We start from the raw sequence: 19,800 nt of genomic DNA, 5'->3' as shown, positions 1-19,800 counted from the left end.
ACATGTGTTTACCGAGCTTCATGTATTGCCTCCTGTATGTTAAGTAGCTTCTATCCCACTGGAGTGAAGTTGATAGAGTTGCTTTTTCCCACTTGCGTGTTTATTTGTCCTTGACATTTTACATAGGACTGTTTAGTCAATATGGACCAGTGTGAAGTTGGATTCACTGCTAAACTGCTCCTGAAAGATGTATATGGATGTTCTCCCCCATAGACATCTAGACAGTCTAGGCTCCTCCTGGCGGTCCCTAAAACCAGACTCAAAACCAGAAGACATAGAGCTTTTCAGCCTAGACTGCGGAGCAGCCTTCCACTATCTATTTGATCCTCCCAGTCTCTGAGCCAATTTAAATCTAGGTTAAAAACACATTCGTACTCCCTGCCGTTCAAATCTAGTTAGGCAGGTTATCGTGGTCATTTTATTTTTATTTATTACAGTAGTTTTAGGTGTTATATTTTGCACTTCTTTTAAGGTATATTTTACTAGGCTGACCATACGTCCTCTTTTCCCCGGACATGTCCTCTTTTGCGGGGGTGTCCGGGCGGGGTTTCTTAAATGCCTCAAATGTCGGGCATTTTGAATTAGGGTTGCATGTATTTTCAATGTACGTCCAGGGTTAAGTTAAGAAGGGGTTAAACAAAACAAACTGTGAAGGTGCGCACGCAGAAACATTCGTGAGGGAGGGGCAGACACTTAGAGAGGGAGAGCTAGTGAGTGGAGAGACAGACATGAAAACAAGAAATGCCGAAAAGTAAATGCAACTTCACGGATGATTTGGGGAAAAAGTATTCGTGTTTTGGTCCTGGCCGTGACAAATGGGAAGCAGAATGCACTGTGTGCAAAGCAGCAATGTGTATATCTGTGGCAAATAAAGATCTACAAGCCCATATCGACACTACAAAGCACAAAACAGCTGTGCAGGGCGAGAGCTTGTCTGCTGTTTTTTGTTTAAATGTAATTAACTTCTTTTGAGGCATTATTTATGTTTACATTATATACAAGAGGTTATTTTGAATATTTCTACCTCTGCACTTTTTTTCCAAAACTGTGAATGTTACAGAATATAAGTGTGACTTATTTTGTTATACTGTCATGTCAACCAGTGTTGGCGTTAACGCACTTTTTGTGTCTTTTTAACGCATTGAAATCAGAAAGGACGCAGATTTTTTTTATTTTACCATTTGCGGCCCACAGCTAATGTTTTAAAGCAGGGGTCTCAAACTCAATTTACCTGGGGGCCACTGGATGCAGAAACTGGGTGAGGCTGGGCCGCAAAAAAAGATTTCTTAAAAAAAATCTAACATGCACTTTTTAATTAATTCACCTTCTTTGAATGGTTTTCCCGCCCTAGCAACCATCTCACTCACCATGTAGCTAGCTTTGACTGCTGCATCGCTCTTTTCGCTTGCTTTCTTGACGAAATCTTGTTGCCTCAGTAGACTGGTTTTAAAATTTGCAACCCGGTTCACTCTCTCATCTCCCTGGTATTTTGCATACTCTTCAGCATGTCTAGTTGTATAATGACGTTTCAAATTGTATTCCTTGTGCACCGCAACTTTCTCTGTATCAACTACAGAAAAGAGCTATATGGATTATTCATAAAGTAGATTACACTAACATGTTATTTATTAATTCTGGTCTATTGAAATTACAGGAGCTAGTAAAGTTACAGACATTATGTGTCATGTTTAAGGCTAAAGGTAAAACATTACCAGCAAATTTACAAAAAATGTTTGTCATCACTTCTGAGAATGAAGAGCATAGAATAAAGGGTCATTTCCAACATCAGTACTCAAGGACAACTTTAAAACAAATGTGCATATCAGTGGTGGGGGTTAAACTATGGAATTCTCTTTACAATGAGATAAAAGATTGTAGAAATATATTCCAATTGAAAAAATATATAAAGACAGAACAATAAGATCATATGGACAGCCATAAGTGTTTACATTTTGCTTTATATTTATTATTTTACTTTTTTTGTGCCTGGTTTTGTATCTGTTTTGTATCATCCCGTGAGGTGTATATTACTTCTTTGGTTTCTTTTGTTCGGTTTGTACTTCATGAAGTTTTGCACTTGTTGTGTTTTTTTGTGTGGTTTTTTTGTTTGTTTTCGTTATATTTGGATGTAATTGTTGGTTTGTATGATATCATTAAATAAGACAACGTATTATGTTGAAGGGGGCAGGAAAATATAAGATTTTTCTTCATCCTGCTCCTTCTCAGGCATTGATGTGTAAATGTATAATTGAATAATTGAGGTATAATTGTCTATCGATCAAAGATGCTCATCAATGAAGGAGAAAAATTAAAATGAAATGAAATAAAGACGTCGGGGTGCCCCTGCATGTGCTCAACAAAGAAATATTGCATCAAAAATCGTCTCGCCGTGGAGTTTACAGTTACGGTAGCACAATTAGCCCAGAATGGGCTAACATCACCACTAACGTGTTACATGTCTGATTCGCCCAGCGACTCTCTGTCGGAGTATCAGCGCTGGGGTCCAGTGCACCACACTTTTGTATCGTCGCTCGTCTTCCCCGCCCGGACTGTTTACAACGGGGGCGGGAGCGAGCAGGCGGGCGAGCGAGGGAGGCAGGGAGGGAGGGAGGAAGAGCGTGTGCGGGTGTCGTGGAAAAGCGGCAAAATGTTTCTCTGCTTGCATCACACAAGTGACGTCAATGCATACTTGCCAACCTTGAGACCTCCGAATTCGGGAGATGGGGGGGGGGGGGGGGGGGGGGGGGGGGGTTGAGGTGGGCGGGGTTGGGGGTAGCGGGGGTGTTTTTTTTAGCCCGGAAGAGTTAGGGCTGCAAAGAATTCTGGGTATTTGTTATGTTGTGTTTATGTTGTGTTTAGGTGCATATGTTCTCCCGAAATGTGTTTGTCATTGTTGTTTGGTGTGGGTTAACAGTGTGGCGCATATTTGTAACAGTGTTAAAAAATAAATTAAATAAAATATGACCACCCTTAGTGTGACAAGTATGGCTGTTCCTCAAGTATGTCCTGTGTGAGTCTGCAGAAGCCTCATACACCATGTGTCTGGGCCGGCACACTGTTAGAATGGCGTAAAAGATGATGCAGTGACAGTCTCTAGAGGACACTAAAGGTAGTGCCATCACGTCATGCCCTCGATATTGTTAAGAGCCTTATACCACACCGTGATTGGTAGATTCCTTCAGCTCCGCGCACAACGCTGTCAAGCGCCATTCATTTAAAACTCGCGGGCCGCACTAACATTAAACTTTCATATCACGGTGGGGGCCGCACAATAACGCCGCATGTTTGAGACCCCTGTTTTAAAGGCTCACGGCACATTCTAAAAATACTATTAAAATAAACAAAAACATAACAAAAGTGAAATAAAAAAGCTTAAAGGTGAAATGTAATTTAGAAACAGTTGCAATGTTGACTAATAAAACAAAGCTGTTTTTTTTTCTTTCAAATGGTCATTGCTCAAAACATAATATTGAATCAAAATCAATGTTATTATGAATTATTGACCTATCAAAGGTTCCGATTACTTCACATCAAATATTCCACTTAGAAAAATATTTTTGGTGGAAGATTTTGCATATTTTGTTTGTTTGCCATAAAAAACATAGTTTTGTTTGACAAAAAAGGGCGGAAAACAAACAAACAAAAAACACAACATAAAAAAACTAAAACATTTTGAAATGAGGAATAGATCTGAAGTTGATGTAGACTCCAGAGATTTAAGTGTTAAATATAAAATGTATGTATGCCCTGGCACACCATTATCATCAATTCATGACCCAAGCAAAACACTTTTTACACTTTTATACTGAAATAAATACACCTACAACTTATTCAATAAAAACATAGAAAAAACTAGCAGCAGTGGTAAAGTTTAGATCCATGAAGGAAAGAAGAAAGTGAATGAATGTTTATAACTGAATAAATTTACATATGTATACACATTTGTTTTCTTTATTTGTTTTAATGAATTAAGTAACGTTTATGACAACCTTTTTCCAAAACACAATATAGAATGTGAGATATAACCGGGTAATGCATACATTTGTCATTTGTTTTCAAAACGCTTACAAAAAAGTGGTACCCCATAAATTTACTGTGGGACCCCATTTTGAAAATTCCTAGCGCCAACACTGCTGTCAACATAGGAGAAAAAATGCTTTATTTAAATAAACATATTACTTATGAAGCAAGTTCGAGTATCATTGGCAAATGTTCACCTAGTCCCGGCCTTGGCGTGCTGCCCGCCTTGGCACGCATATATGTGTCCTCTTTTTGGGGTTTCAGAATATGGTCAGCCTAATTTGACACTGCGTGCACCATTTTAAAAATGGTTTCTTATGTCTGTACAGCACTTTGGCCAACTGGGGTTGCTTTTAAATGTGCTGTATAAATAAATAAACTGAACTGAAACAGAACTCATTCATCCAGGTCATTGTATTCTCAGGGCATTCAATCGATCGCAACTGGACTGTTTGGTTTGTCTTAGAAGAAGTTTTGCCTCTCATTCGAGTAGGCTTCATCAGTTCATGCTAACGAGCTATGTGCACATGGACACATTTAATCGGATTAAAAGCCTAACCGGAATAAAAATGCTTCATGTAAACATGTCATTCGGAAGATTCTGACCCGATTACACACCTTCGGATCAAAAATGTTTTCCGATCAAGACTGGTGGTTTATGCCGAAAGTCATTCGGATTGTAGCCCATGAAAACACATCTACGGAAATTCAGGTTAGAATTATCCTTACTGCGGTGACTAAATTGAATAGTCTCGGAATGAAGCGATTGTTTGCTGCTTTCTCCCCCCATTCTGCATGTACAGATGTAGCGTAAAAAAACTTGAAATTCAGGAATATAAATCGATATATCAATGTATCAATCAATTGTTACACCCCTAAGGTGTACCGTATTTTCTATACTATGGAGCGCACCCACAACATTTTAGAAGAAAAAATTATGTTTCTGTATATTAGCCGCACCGGTGCACGTTCTGAAATGAGATATTAACACAGAAAGATTTAGTAAATGTTTATTTACATACCTTAACTGTTTCCAAGCGGTGCCTGTAACACGGCAGTAAAACGGCTGATCAAAAACTACAGAAGTCATCGTCATGGACCCATTAGCTGCAAAAACTAGCTCTCCAATCAGCTAAACAGACTTAATAACTCCACGGTGATGTTTACTGAGGAATTTGTCAAACTGAAACAATACAAAAAGAATGCTGTTGTAAGTTAATAATACTAACACAGACACTCGTAAACGTGTTAGCTAATGCTAACGATGCTAGCGCCATTACATTATGATGGCACGTACAAATGTGCATGAAAAGCTCCTACAGACATCACACATGGGACAATTTAGTAAGTATAGACAGTTTTATTTATACTGTAAAACAGGGGCCCCCAAACTTTTTGACTCCGGGGCCGCATTGGGGTAAAACAATTTGGCTGGGGGCCGCACTATATATATATATATATATATATATATATATATATATATATATATATATATATATATATATATATATATATATATATATATATATATATATATATATATATATATATATATATATATATTATATGCAAATGTGTGTGTGTATGTATATATGTATATGCATATGTAAATGTGTATATATGTGTGTGTATACATGTATATGTGTATGTATATGTGTATATATGTATATAAATCTATATATGTATATGTGTATATATGTATATGTGTTTATATGTGTGTATATATATATATATATATATATATATATATATATATATATATATATATATATATATATATATATATATATATATATATTTTTTTTATATATATATATATATATATATATATATATATATATATATATATATATATATATATATATATATATATATATATATACATATATATTCCTCACACATTAATTTACTTAAAGAGCGCACTTGCTGCATGTCACGTTATCGATGGTAAAATGCATTTTTAGACAATATGATTTGCCTGAGTGGCTAGGAGACGGTAGAAAATGGACTACTAAGGACAAATAAAAAAAATTATAATAATACAAAAAAATAAAAATAAAAAAAAAATTAAAAAAGTTTTTCTTTTTTTTACTTGGGACTTCCCGAGGGCAGGATTTTGGACGATGGGGGGCCGTATCCGGCCCGCGGGTTGTAGTTTGGGCATCCCTGCAGTAAAACTTACAAATGTTGCTTGCAGTGACGAATGAAGAACCCATACGTTTAAAAACGCTATGGACGGCTAGAATACTGAACTGCACTCTATTTCCGGTTAAAGAAAGCCCTAAATTGAAGGACACTACAGCACATGCAGTGAGCGAACTTGTTCAAAAGAGGGCGCCATAGCACTATCAAGACAACACCATTGCAGTGTATTTGCTTTTTTTTTTTTTCATAATTTTATTATGGCCGTCAGCAAAGAAAAATCCATAAATTATCCACACCGTTTTATAAGCCACAGGGTGCAACCTGTTAAAGTCATAACATCCGGTAAACATAGTTCTGTTTAAGCGTGAGTGTCAGCCATCTTGTTTCTAGCAGCAGAATCAGAAAAACAGTTACAGTGATTTTTACCTTCTTATGAAGACGATTTGCTCAAGGTAGGAATTTTGATGTTACACTAATGTTTGTAATCATAAACGTAATCTTTTTGTTGCAATAAATAGTGAAAAACATAAGTAATGGATGGGATAACTTCTAGTTTAGATATGTAAAGCGTGTCGACCCGAATATGACGTTTTGAACCAGAAGTTGCCTTGGGGTAAGTTGTCACACAGTGTGACAACTTACCCCAAGAGTCGAGAGTAACATGTCTCCATCATTTTACTGGAATAATTGTACATTTCTTTTATGTTCAGGCTAAGCTGAGTCTACTTGTACAACCTAAAATAATATTTCTTTGCAGATGCGGGACTACAAACGAAAAACAGAACGTGGACGGTTTTCGAAAGATGCGATGGAGGCTGCTGCTGAAGCTGTTGTTAAAGGCGGTCTAAGCATCAGAAAATCAGCCAGCATCAATGACGTAAACTATAAAACCTTAGGTCGCTATGTTAAAGTTTACAAAGCCAATAACAACAGTCTGAATGACGTTCAACTGGGTTACACATCTCACCGCCAAGTGCCGACGAAAACGATAGAGGATAGTTTGGTAGAGTATGTAAAAAAAAGATGCAAAAATATTCCATGGAATTACAATTACGGATTTAAGAAAGCTGGCATATCAAATGGCACTGGCAAACAAAGTTACCAATATACCACCACCCTGGATCGAATACGAGATGGCTGGATCTGACTGGGCAAGAGGTTTTCTTGATAGAAATAAAACCATATCATTGAGAACAGCAGAAGCAACTTCAATCCAGAGAATGATCGTGTACAAATGGCGTGGATCCTGTACAAATGGAGTGGGACAATTTACCCCATGCACTGTGACAATTTACCCCACAGCTGGGGTAAAAAGTCTCACTTGACAGTGAACACTAACATTTTAAATATTTGGTAATAAAAATAGTTACATGAAATAGTACCTGCTCTGTTATTACTTGAGTTGTTATTGAACATTTTGATCTGGAAACGTTTTTTAAATTATGACGTGACTGGTCTAGGAGACAAGAAATACAAGTTTTGTGACTTCTAGCCCCACCTTCCCCTACTATGCTGATGTCACTGGTGGGAAAGACGTCATAGGTTGTGCAAATTCCAAACAGCTCGTTTGGCAGAAATATGAAGGAAGGCAAGATTGTTTTATGAATACCTTTGCCATGCCTCCATGGTTTGATTTCTAATTTTCAGGACTTATGCAGATCCCAAATACACAAAATCAGGTACCAATATTTAAGAACAGTTGGTTTTGCATAATAGGTCGCCTTTAAGCTGGTGAATTCCTCCTCGTCTTCCACAGCAACACACTTCCTTGGATTACTCTTCTAGTTTTGGTGAGCTACCTTGTGCAGGTTTTTGCTTTAAATGTTCCTGTGCTTTATGCAGTTGGAACTTGAAGATACGCCTGGTGGTTTTGGACTCCTGCCCAGATATTTTGAGAGCAGTTCCTATTATTGTGACTGTCCCTTCATGGGGTTTTTGAAATTGAATACATTTGAATTTGTGTTACATCACCTGCTAGTGCACTTAGTCTTTTGAATACATTTGCAAGTAAGAAAATCTAGACTAATACACAAATTATAAACTGGGTAAAGCTGGGTAGTTTTTGTTAGTACCGCCGGTCACTTATTTTTATTTTGTTGTACAAACAAACTTAGTGATTCTTTTAGAGGTGTGAATTCCAAGTAGAAGTACTGAAGGAAGATGCCCTATTTACATAACCAGCACTTTAAAGTCATTGAAATATATACATTTGCTATCTGAAGGCAAACCTTGGAAATAACTCCACACTGCAGACATACTAAGATTAAGCGAGTAAGCTTGTTGCTCAGTGGAGCATGGCACAATTTGATGCCTTTATCATTATCAGCCCCCAAAAAACTATGTACGGCATGATTTAATATCTTATTCTTATGCCATATCAATCGAAATTCTTGGTTGGACGATATTATTGTACATTCTTATGGTATATTGGATATTACACTAATTTACTTTGTCACCCATGCAAAGCTAATATGTTGAATGGTGAGGGGGGTAAAACTAACATGTCTCATTCTAAATGCAGCACACAATCTGTTGTCTTAACAACACCACATGACAAAACGACATGACTGTTGCTTTTTTGTCAAGTATATCTTCTTTACATCCTTTAGAAAATCGATAAAGGCACTAACTAAAAATATACGAAATATGACACAAGATAAACTTATGTTATACACTGTGGCTTTATCGGGGCTCTTAAAAAAATATAAAATGGTAGACAAATTAAGGCTAATAAACACTCTCATAAACTCATTTTTAGCTGACGCCAACACCATACTTCATGTTTATTTTACTCTCCTAACAGACCTTCGCAATTCCAGACTACCAGCTTTTCTTGAAAGAGACATGTGTTTTCCGCTGCCTTTCCCAGAATAATGAGCATACCAAGTAGAAAGGGAAGGATATTATATATTCATGTGTTGGACCAAAGGGAAAAAGTAATGTTTTCAACATAATTATTTTTGTTGTTGTTGCTATTGTTATCGCTATAACCGTGTGTAAATACATCCTTGCATATTCAATATAATCTCATGAGAAGTAATGTGAAAATGAGTTATTTCATAATATGACATTCATCACTTGCACAATCTGTTTCCAAGGTAACCCCAAAATAGAAAGTCATGCGATAATCCACTCTACAAACATGACAGCCCTCAGACTCAATGTTGCCATATTTGCTTCAATTAAAACAGCTCATGAGAAAGTTGATGTTTTTTATCCAAAGTTAAAGTTAAAGTTAAAGTACCAATGATTGTCACACACACACTAGGTGTGGTGAAATTTGTCCTCTGCATTTGACCCATCCCCTTGATCACCCCCTGGGAGGTGAGGGGAGCAGTGGGCAGCAGCGGTGCTGCGCCCGGGAATCATTTTTGGTGATTTAACCCCAAAGTCCCACCCTTGATGCTGAGTGCCAAGCAGGGAGGTAATGGGTCCCATTTTTATAGTCTTTGGTATGACCCGGCCAGGGTTTGAACTCACAACCTACCGATCTCAGGGCGGACACTCTAACCACTAGGCCACTGAGTAGGTTACATCTGACATAAGCGGTGTCTCTCTTTGGCGGCTGCATCCTTCACAGTGGGCATTTGTGGCGTACTGACATCATCGCGGTGCGCAAAGTCTGACCCAATTCAAAAAGCTCCAAGAGTCCTTGGAATCTGGCTGACAAATGTGTCCTTTTCGCCTATTACCAAAAAGTGTCCATCCGTGTACTTCGCACCCTTTCATATCCCAAGATCCTTTGCATACTCAACTCTTTTTTTCAACATGGCAGCGCTATGCAGAGCGAAAACAGCGACTTTAAAATGTAAGTATAGCTTTATTTATTCATTTAAAACAGCTAAAAGCATACATGTCAAGCTGGGGTGACAGTAGTGATATACATTTGTGTTAAAACACAAGACTTCTATCGTAATGTTGAGCGACCTCCGTGCTTTTTGCTCTTTTCTTTATCCAGAGGGAGAGCCATATATCCGGCCATTGCAGCCTGCTTCGTGCCAGATGCTTTTTTCAATGTTTGAAAGTAAAGCCTTACGACTTTTTTAGACCGTGAGAGGTCGACTTATTTATGTCATATTGAATGAATGGCCGAAATAGTGAAGTATTGTAAATGTGTGCATCAATGTACCAATATTAGTTATCGCTGTTTTTGTGTGCATTTGCATGTTATTTGTAGATGTTCCATTCATTCATTTTCTACCGCTTGTCCCTTTCAGGGTTGCGGGGGGTGCTGGAGCCTATCCCAGGCGGGTTTACACACTGGACAAGTCGCCACCTCATCGCAGAGCCAACACAGATAGACAAGATTCACACTCACATTCACACACTACGGCCAATTTAGTGTTGCCAATCAATATTTGAAAATGTTTACTTCTATAAATGATTAATGTAATCATGCGTTTAACTTTTCTGTTTTTGTTTTTTTTGCTGTGCAGAACAATCAAGGATGACATGGACTTAGACAAGGCAATTTAAACGACAACAGACCAAAAAGAAATGACACAAAACACGCATATACCAATTTGGATGATAATTTAAAGGCCTACTGAAATAAGATTTTCTTATTTAAACGGGGATAGCAGATCCATTCTATGTGTCATACTTGATCATTTCGCGATATTGCCATATTTTTGCTGAAAGGATTTAGTAGAGAACATCGACGATAAAGTTCGCAAATTTTGGTCGCTGATAAAAAAGCCTTGCCTGTACCGGAAGTAGCGTGACGTCACAGGTTGTGGAGCTCCTCACATCTGCACATTGTTTTCAATCATGGCCACCAGCAGCGATAGCGATTCGGACCGAGAAAGTGACGATTACCCCATTAATTTGAGCGAGGATGAAAGATTTGTGGATGAGGAAAGTGAGAGTGAAGGATTAGAGGGCAGTGGAAGCGATTCAGATAGGGAAGATGCTGTGAGAGGCGGGTGGGACCTGATATTCAGCTGGGAATGACTAAAACAGTAAATAAACACAAGACATATATATACGCTATTAGCCATAACACAACCAGGCTTATATTTAATATGCCACAAATTAATCCGCATAACAAACACCTCCCCCCTCTCGTCCATACAACCCGCCAATACAACTCAAACACCCGCACAACACACTCCAATCCCACAGCCCAAAGTATATTTATTATACATATATTTCACCAAAGTTACGTACGTGACATGCACATAGCGGCACGCACGTACGGGCAAGCGATCAAATGTTTGGAAGCCGCAGCTGCGTACTCACGGTAGCGCGTCTACTATCCAAGTCAAAGTCCTCCTGGTTGTGTTGCTGCAGCCAGCCGCTAATACACCAATCCCACCTACAGCTTTCTTCTTTGCTGTCTTCATTGTTCATTAAACTAATTGCAAAAGATTCACCAACACAGATGTCCAGAATACTGTGGAATTTTGCGATGAAAACAGACGACTTAATAGCTGGCCACAATGGTGTCCAAATATGTCCGCACAATCTGTGATGTCACGCGCAAACGTCATCATACCGAGACGTTTTCAGCAGAATATTTCGCGGGAAATTTAAAATTGCACTTTACTAATCTAACCCGGCCGTATTGGCATGTGTTGCAATGTTAAGATTTCATCATTGATGTATAAACTATCAGACTGCGTGGTCGGTAGTAGTGGGTTTCAGTAGGCCTTTAAAAATAGAGCATTTTTATAACCCATATAAATTAAGAAACTAATGTGCTGAAACAGCAGTTTTTGTGATTAATTTCCTCTCCCTTCATTGCAAATAATGATATTATAATAATATTATGCCATCTCAATTAATAATTGCGGAGGGGTGCGTGGTCGGTGTGCCTCCTGCAGGAATGGGGTGTGTATGGAGCGGCCTCGAAACACAGCTGGCAGGTGATTGGATTACCAAAATGGGGCTGATCATCCAATCACCTGCCATGCTTATCAGCAGCAGCCGGGCCGACACACACTGATGGAGTTGGAGTTGCTGTTGAGTGGGACACAGATGCTGGACATAGCCGGAGAGAGAAGGCAAGAAAGACGACACGCCAAAAAGACTGAAAAGTCACGGAACAGAGACTGTCGTGGGGTGCTTCCAGACGAGAGACTGAAAAGTTGTAGAGTGGAGTCCGGTCCTAACGTGTGTGCGCTCACAATAAAAGACATTGATAACACCAGACTCCCGGGCTACTGTGAAGATCTCCACGAGAGAAAGACTACCACAATATCCAATCAACTTTTTTCTATTACTGGCTGTAATGCAACCAGTTTGTCAAGATTAAAAAAGTACATCAATTGTGAATCACACATTGATAAAATAACTGCTAAATAAGATTGTGTGGTGTTGCTGTATGAATAGACTGTGAGGACTCTTTCTGGGACATCTTCTGGATTGTCTGCGGGTTTTCAAAGGTACATGTCCCACTCCAACAACCATTCACAAACATACAAATAAATCCACCATTAACTAATATTTAGGAATGACAGTTTTAGAATGCTTGTCAACACGTGACACATCTTCATGACAACCATCTCCCATGATCGGTCAGCTCTAACCGCAGGGAAATCAGACATGGGCGGTGCCGGTAACTTTTAGCCGCTTTCTCTAAAATAAGGGAAATGACTAAGAGACCACAAAAAAAAAAAGAAGACATTCTTCTCTTAAGTTCACCATTATTCAACCTCGCACAACTGAGCAGCAAATAGGTGACGTAAACGTAAGGGCAAGGAAAACTGACGTAACCAGGAAGTGGCCCGAAGGCTAGACCGTCCCAATTCATATCACTCCAGACGCTGCTAGAGGACCCGCACTTCCGTCGACTACATGGGCTGGGTCCTTGGAAGAATGCAGCCGCCGATTTGTGACACAGCCTTGATTTAGTTGTGCATAAACAAACAGAATCCCCCCAGTGTTGCAGCACAACTCACCTTGTCGTAGTATGTGAATATGGCATTAAACTGCTCACTGGTCAACTGGACACCCTGTAAAAACGATTCAATATCAAAAATCACTGTAACAAATTACTAATAAAAAGAGTAATTTACATTGTGTTTCTTTCCTTACCTGGAATTTGAGCAAGAAATTCTCCTGAACAGGAAGAAGCCTGGAAAAGTGGTAAATGGACACAATAGATTTTAATTTATATAGTGATGCAGTCAAGCAGGCAGCACCCAAGGGAAGTGAAATTGCATATTACCTTGCCATCTCTGAAAGGCCCAGTTTCCCATCTCCATTCAGATCAAACATCCTGAGCTACAAAGTGGAAGCAGAGAAAGGAAGAAGCAGAGGAAGATGACTGAAAAGTAGCAAATTCCTAGGCTTATTCAGTCAAAATGACAAAGTCCTCTACTTACAAATAGAAAAAAATGTATTGTGGTTAAGGCTATGGTTACTGCATATGCAGTTTTTTCATGTACATCAATTACTCAAGTAACAACCAGGTGTTTCTTGAGAATCAGAATTGGTCAAAACAAACAGCCATTGTTTTTCTTGTTTAAAGGGTAGCTATTATGCAAAACCAACTTTTCTTGTGTATTTGTGATCCGTATAAATGTCAAATATTTGTTTGAAAATCAAACCAGGAGGCATGGTGGCGATACTTATACAAACCCCGTTTCCATATGAGTTGGGAAATTGTGTTAGATGTAAATATACACGGAATACAATGATTTGCAAATCCTTTTCAACCCATATTCAATTGAATGCACTACAAAGACAAGATATTTGATGTTCAAACTCATAAACTTAATTTTTTTTTGCAAATAATAATCAACTTAGAATTTCATGGCTGCAACACGTGCCAATGTAGTTGGGAAAGGGCATGTTCACCACTGTGTTACATGGCCTTTCCTTTTAACAACACTCAGTAAACGTTTGGGAACTGAGGAGACACATTTTCACAGGTCTGGACTACAGTCAGGCCAGTCTAGTACCCGCACTCTTTTACTATGAAGCCACGTTGATGTAACACGTGGCTTGGCATTGTCTTGCTGAAATAAGCAGGGGCGTCCACGGTAACGTTGCTTGGATGGCAACATATGTTGCTCCAAAACCTGTATGTACCTTTCAGCATTAATGGCGCCTTTGTTAAATATTATAAACTTATCACTTTCCTCCGGCACTGTTCCCCTAGCATTCAAAAAAGTGGTTATTCATCCTCTGCTCAAAAGATCTAACCTCGATCCTGACCTCATGGTAAACTACCGACCGGTCTCCCACCTTCCGTTTATTTCCAAAATTCTCGAAAAAATTGTTGCATAGCAGCTAAATGAACACTTAGTGACTAACAATCTCTGTGAACCTTTTCAATCTGGTTTCAGGGCAAATCACTCTACGGAGACAGCCCTCGCAAAAATGACTAATGATCTATTGCTAACGATGGATTCTGATGCGTCATCTATGTTGCTGCTTCTTGATCTTAGCGCCGCTTTCGATACCGTCGATCATAATATTTTATTAGAGCGTATCAAAACACGTATTGGTATGTCAGACTTAGCCTTGTCTTGGTTTAACTCTTATCTTACTGACAGGATGCAGTGCGTCTCCCATAACAATGTGACCTCGGACTATGTCAAGGTAACGTGCAGAGTTCCCCAGGGTTCGGTTCTTGGCCCTGTACTCTTTAGTATTTACATGCTGCCGCTGGGTGACATCATACGCAAGTACGGTGTTAGCTTTCACTGTTATGCTGATGACACTCGACTCTACATGCCCCTAAAGCTGACCAACACGCCGGATTGTAGTCAGCTGGAGGCGTGTCTTAATGAAATTAAACAATGGATGTCCGCTAACTTTTTGCAACTCAACGCTAAGAAAACGGAAATGCTGATTATCGGTCCTGCTAGACACCGACATCTATTTAATAATACCACCTTAACATTTGACAACCAAACAATTACACAAGGCGACTCGGTAAAGAATCTGGGTATTATCTTCGACCCAACTCTCTCGTTTGAGTCACACATTAAGAGTGTTACTAAAACGGCCTTCTTTCATCTCCGTAATATCGCTAAAATTCGTTCCATCTTGTCCACTAGCGACGCTGAGATCATTATTCATGCGTTTGTTACGTCTCGTCTCGATAACTGTAACGTATTATTTTCGGGCCTCCCTATGTCTAGCATTAAAAGATTACAGTTGGTACAAAATGCGGCTGCAAGATTTTGACAAAAACAAGAAAGTTTGATCATATTACGCCTATACTGGCTCACCTGCACTGGCTTCCTGTGCACTTAACATGCGACTTTAAGATTTTACTACTTACGTATAAAATACTACACGGTTTAGCTCCAGCCTATCTCGCCGATTGTATTGTACCATATGTCCCGACAAGAAATCTGCGTTCAAAGAACTCCGGCTTATTAGTGATTCCCAGAGCCAAAAAAAAGTCTGCGGGCTATAGAGCGTTTTCTATTCGGGCTCCAGTACTCTGGAATGCCCTCCCGGTAACAGTTAGAGATGCTACCTCAGTAGAAGCATTTAAGTCTCATCTTAAAACTCATTTGTATAATCTAGCCTTTAAATAGACCCCCCTTTTTTAGACCAGTTGATCTGCCGTTTCTTTTCTTCTCTCCTCTTCTCCCCTGTCCCTTGCGAGGGGGAGTTGCATAGGTCCGGTGGCCATGGATGAAGTGCTGGCTGTCCAGAGTCGGGACCCCGGGTGGACCACTAGCCTGTGCATCGGTTGGGGACATCTCTGCGCTGCTGACCCGTCTCCGCTCGGGATGGTTTCCTGCTGGCCCCACTGTGGACTGGACTCCCGCTGATGTGTTGGATCCACTGTGGACTGGACTTTCACAATATTATGTCAGACCCACTCGACATCCATTGCTTTCGGTCTCCCCTAGAGGGGGGGGGGGGTTACCCACATATGCAGTCCTCTCCAAGGTTTCTCATAGTCATTCACCGACGTCCCACTGGGGTGAGTTTTTCCTTGCCCGTATGTGGGCTCTGTACCGAGGATGTCGTTGTGGCTAGTGCAGCCCTTTGAGACACTTGTGATTTAGGGCTATATAAATAAACATTGATTGATTGATTGATTGATTCACAGATGTGTAAGTTACCCATGTCTTGGGCCCTAATACACCCCCATACCATCACAGATGCTGGCTTTTCAACTTTGCGCCTATATCAATCCGGATGGTTCTTTTCCTCTTTGGTCCGGAGGACATGACATCCACAGTTTCCAAAAACAATTTGAAATGTGGACTCGCCAGACCACAGAACACTTTTCCAGTTTGTATCAGTCCATCTTAGATGAGCTCAGACCTAGCGAAGCCGACGGCGTTTCTGGGTGTTGTTGATAGACGGTTTTTGCCTTGCATAGGAGAGTTTTAACTTGCACTTACAGATGTAGCGACCAACTGTAGTTACTGACAGTGGGTTTCTGAAGTGTTCCTGAGCCCATGTGGTGATATCCTTTACACACTGATGTCGATTGTTGATGCAGTACAGCCTGAGGGATCGAAGGTCACGGGCTTAGCTGCTTATGTGCAGTGATTTCTCCAGATTCTCTGAACCCTTTGATGATATTACGGACCGTAGATGGTGAAATCCCTAAATTCCTTGCAATAGCTGGTTGAGAAAGGTTTTTCTTAAACTGTTCAACAATTTGCTCACGCATTTGTTGACAAAGTGGTGACCCTCGCCCCATCCTTGTTTGTGAATGACTGAGCATTTCATGGAATCTACTTTTATACCCAATCATAGCACCCACCTGTTCCCAATTTGCCTGTTCACCTGTGGGATGTTCCAAATAAGTGTTTGATGAGCATTCCTCAACTTTATCAGTATTTATTGCCACCTTTCCCAACTTCTTTGTCACGTGTTGCTGGCATCAAATTCTAAAGTTAACGATTATTTGCACAAAAAAAAAATGTTTATCAGTTTGAACATCAAATATGTTGTCTTTGTAGCATATTCAACTAAATATGGGTTGAAAATGATTTGCAAATCATTGTATTCCGTTTATATTTACATCTAACACAATTTCCCAACTTATATGGAAACAGGGTTTGTAAAACAATCGTGCCTTCCTTCATACTTCTTTCAAACGAGCCATTTGGAATTTGCCTGATTAAGATCAGCAAATATCTCCATCTATGGTAGAAATGTACCCAAATTGCTTTGTGGGAGTCCCCCATTGTAGTCAGACGTTGTAGTCAATAAGCTCCTTCTTTTTCTCTGTCCTCTGTTGTGGGCCAAACTGGCTTGTACAAGCACATGCACCCTCCACTGTTGCTATTTGTAATACAAATTAACATATAGTTCCAACTAGGGTTGCACGGTATAATGGTATTAGTATAGTACCACGATACTAATGAATCATTTTCGGTACTATAACGCCTCTGAAAAGAACCGGTCCGCCACCGCCCGCGCCCCCGTCGTCTTCATGTCGTGTCATTGCTGGTTTATGAGCAGAAGAGCATGTTACGCAGTGCACAATCACGGAGTACTTACAAGCAGACAATGTGTGTAGACAGAAATGGGAGAACGGATGCATTTTGGCTTAAAAACTAACGATAAATGTGAAGTTATAACACTGAAACGCCCTCAAGAAGAGGTGCTTTAAGACATGACTTGCTACGTAGCGGCTAAAGTCTAGCCCCAGTCGGCAGTGTTTTAGCTACTTCTAAATCACTAATCCTCGCCTCCATGGCGACAAATAAAGTTTCTTACAAGTATCATCCCTGCAGGACGAGGAATAGCTAAACATGCTTCACTACACACCGTAGCTCACCTGCCTCAAAATGTAAAAAAAACGCCATTGGTGGATCTACACCTGACATCCACTTTAATGATACCAAGTACAGTAGCGTATCTAGTCGATAATACTGTAATTACGTCAATATTTTTTGGCATCACATCATGTTTTATTTTTTTCAAATGTATATTATGTTTATAAACTCAGAAAATATGTCCCTGGACACATGAGGACTTTGAATATGACCAATGTATGATCCTGTAACGACTTGGTATCGGATTGATACACCAAATTTGTGGTATCATCCAAAACTAATGTAAAGTATCAAACAACAGAAGAATAAGTGATTATTACATTTTAACAGAAGTGTAGATGGAACATGTTAAAAGAGAAAGTAAGCAGATATTAACAGTAAATGAACAAGTAGATTAATAATCAATTTTTACAGTTTTTCCTTTATAATTTTGACAAAATAATAGAATGGAAATTGACACAATATGTTACTGCATACGTCAGCAGCTAAATTAGGAGCCTTTGTTTGCTCACTTACTAATAACAGATAAGTTGTCTTGTATGTTCACTATTTTATCTAAGGACAAACTTGCAATAAGAATCATATGTTTGATGTACCCTAAGATTATTTGTTCAAATAAACCCAATATTGCAATTTTTTGTGGTCCCCTTTATTTAGAAAAGTACCAAAAAGTATCAAAATAATTTTGGTACCGGTACCAAAATATTGGTATTGGGACAACACTAGTTCGAACTTATATCTGTCAGAAGACTCGCTATGGAAGCGCTAAGAACTACAACATGGATGACGGGGAGAAGACCCTGTCGAAGTGGAGGCATGAAAATAAGACCGCACTCAAAACGGCGCATCCGAAAGAAACGTTCAGAAAGCAGCTTGTAAACGGTCCATAAAACAATCTATGCAAAAGTTTGACCGAAGAACCACCTTTACATGTTAGACCACACGGAAGTGTTTTAAATGTTGATAAACAATCATAATACAGTATGACCCCTTTAATATGTATCGTACACCATATACTCGCTTGTGATGTCTTGTGTCAGCATAGGTGGTTATGCTCATGCGCAACTCACTAAGGAACATTTGCTAAAGTGTAGTCATGTGTGAAAAGCAACCTGCCTCACCAAACCAGGTCAGGTCACCTCTGGGGCCTCCAAGAAGTAGCAGATGTTAGGACATCTGGGTTGTAAACAGACAACCTGAGGGACATGAGTGGTCCAGACCACTCATGCGCACAGTTGATTTGATGGTTGGTTTTTTTTTAATATTGTTGTGCTCTTTATCAAATAAATACTTTACCTTGCAGTAGTAACGCCTACAATTCTATTCCACACTATCGAAAAAATATGTAAACTCAGACGTTAAAAACAGTCTGAATTACGTAAATGTGTGTGATTGTGAGCGAGTGCAATGTGGAGGATTGAGCCTTACTATAGTCTGTGTGTACTCAGTAAGCTTCTGCTCGTCATAGTGTCTGTTGGCCTTCTTCAGGAGGTCTGACAGAAAGCCCTGAGGACACAAACACAGCAACAAAGAAGTGCGTAAGATTATTCAGCAGGTCCAAAATGCTCATGCTTACTGCTGTCTGGAACCAGGAGTGGATCATATTGGTTACAAACTTGAATTTTATTTTAGATTTGTCTAAGGTTGTTGATAAATGCATTCCTTTTGTCTTGTGTTGTTTATTTTTTTATCCATTCCATTGTATTCTTAGGCCATTGCAGTTTATGGACAAGTTCTGGCCTGCAGGGTCATAGTTTGTGGCCCTCTACTTACTAAGGGCTTGATTTACTTAAGGTTTTGCGTGTACTAAAACATGTGCAAACTTGATAGTGTGGTATATTTCTGGTCATGTCACTCTCCCAGGACAGAGTGACTGTGTGATGGGTGATGAGCCAAGAAGACGCCAACGAGCAATCGTCGAACA

At 39.5% G+C, this 19,800-nt stretch overlaps 1 protein-coding gene across 1 annotated transcript in view; it reads right to left on the bottom strand.

Annotated features, from left to right (window-relative positions):
* Positions 1–19,800, bottom strand: part of calb2a (calbindin 2a) — a 67,122-nt gene that overhangs the window by 7,905 nt on the left and 39,417 nt on the right. The window contains exons 6-9 of the mRNA XM_062036076.1: positions 19,305–19,382; positions 13,337–13,392; positions 13,204–13,243; positions 13,068–13,121 (exon numbers count right to left, since the gene is read on the bottom strand). Of these exons, the coding sequence (XP_061892060.1) occupies positions 13,068–13,121; positions 13,204–13,243; positions 13,337–13,392; positions 19,305–19,382 (228 nt within the window). The remainder of the gene's footprint in view (positions 1–13,067; positions 13,122–13,203; positions 13,244–13,336; positions 13,393–19,304; positions 19,383–19,800) is intronic.

This window comes from Entelurus aequoreus, linkage group LG24, assembly GCF_033978785.1.
Source record: "Entelurus aequoreus isolate RoL-2023_Sb linkage group LG24, RoL_Eaeq_v1.1, whole genome shotgun sequence".
Taxonomy (NCBI): domain Eukaryota; kingdom Metazoa; phylum Chordata; class Actinopteri; order Syngnathiformes; family Syngnathidae; genus Entelurus; species Entelurus aequoreus.
This window is presented reverse-complemented; position numbering and strand designations above follow the sequence as displayed.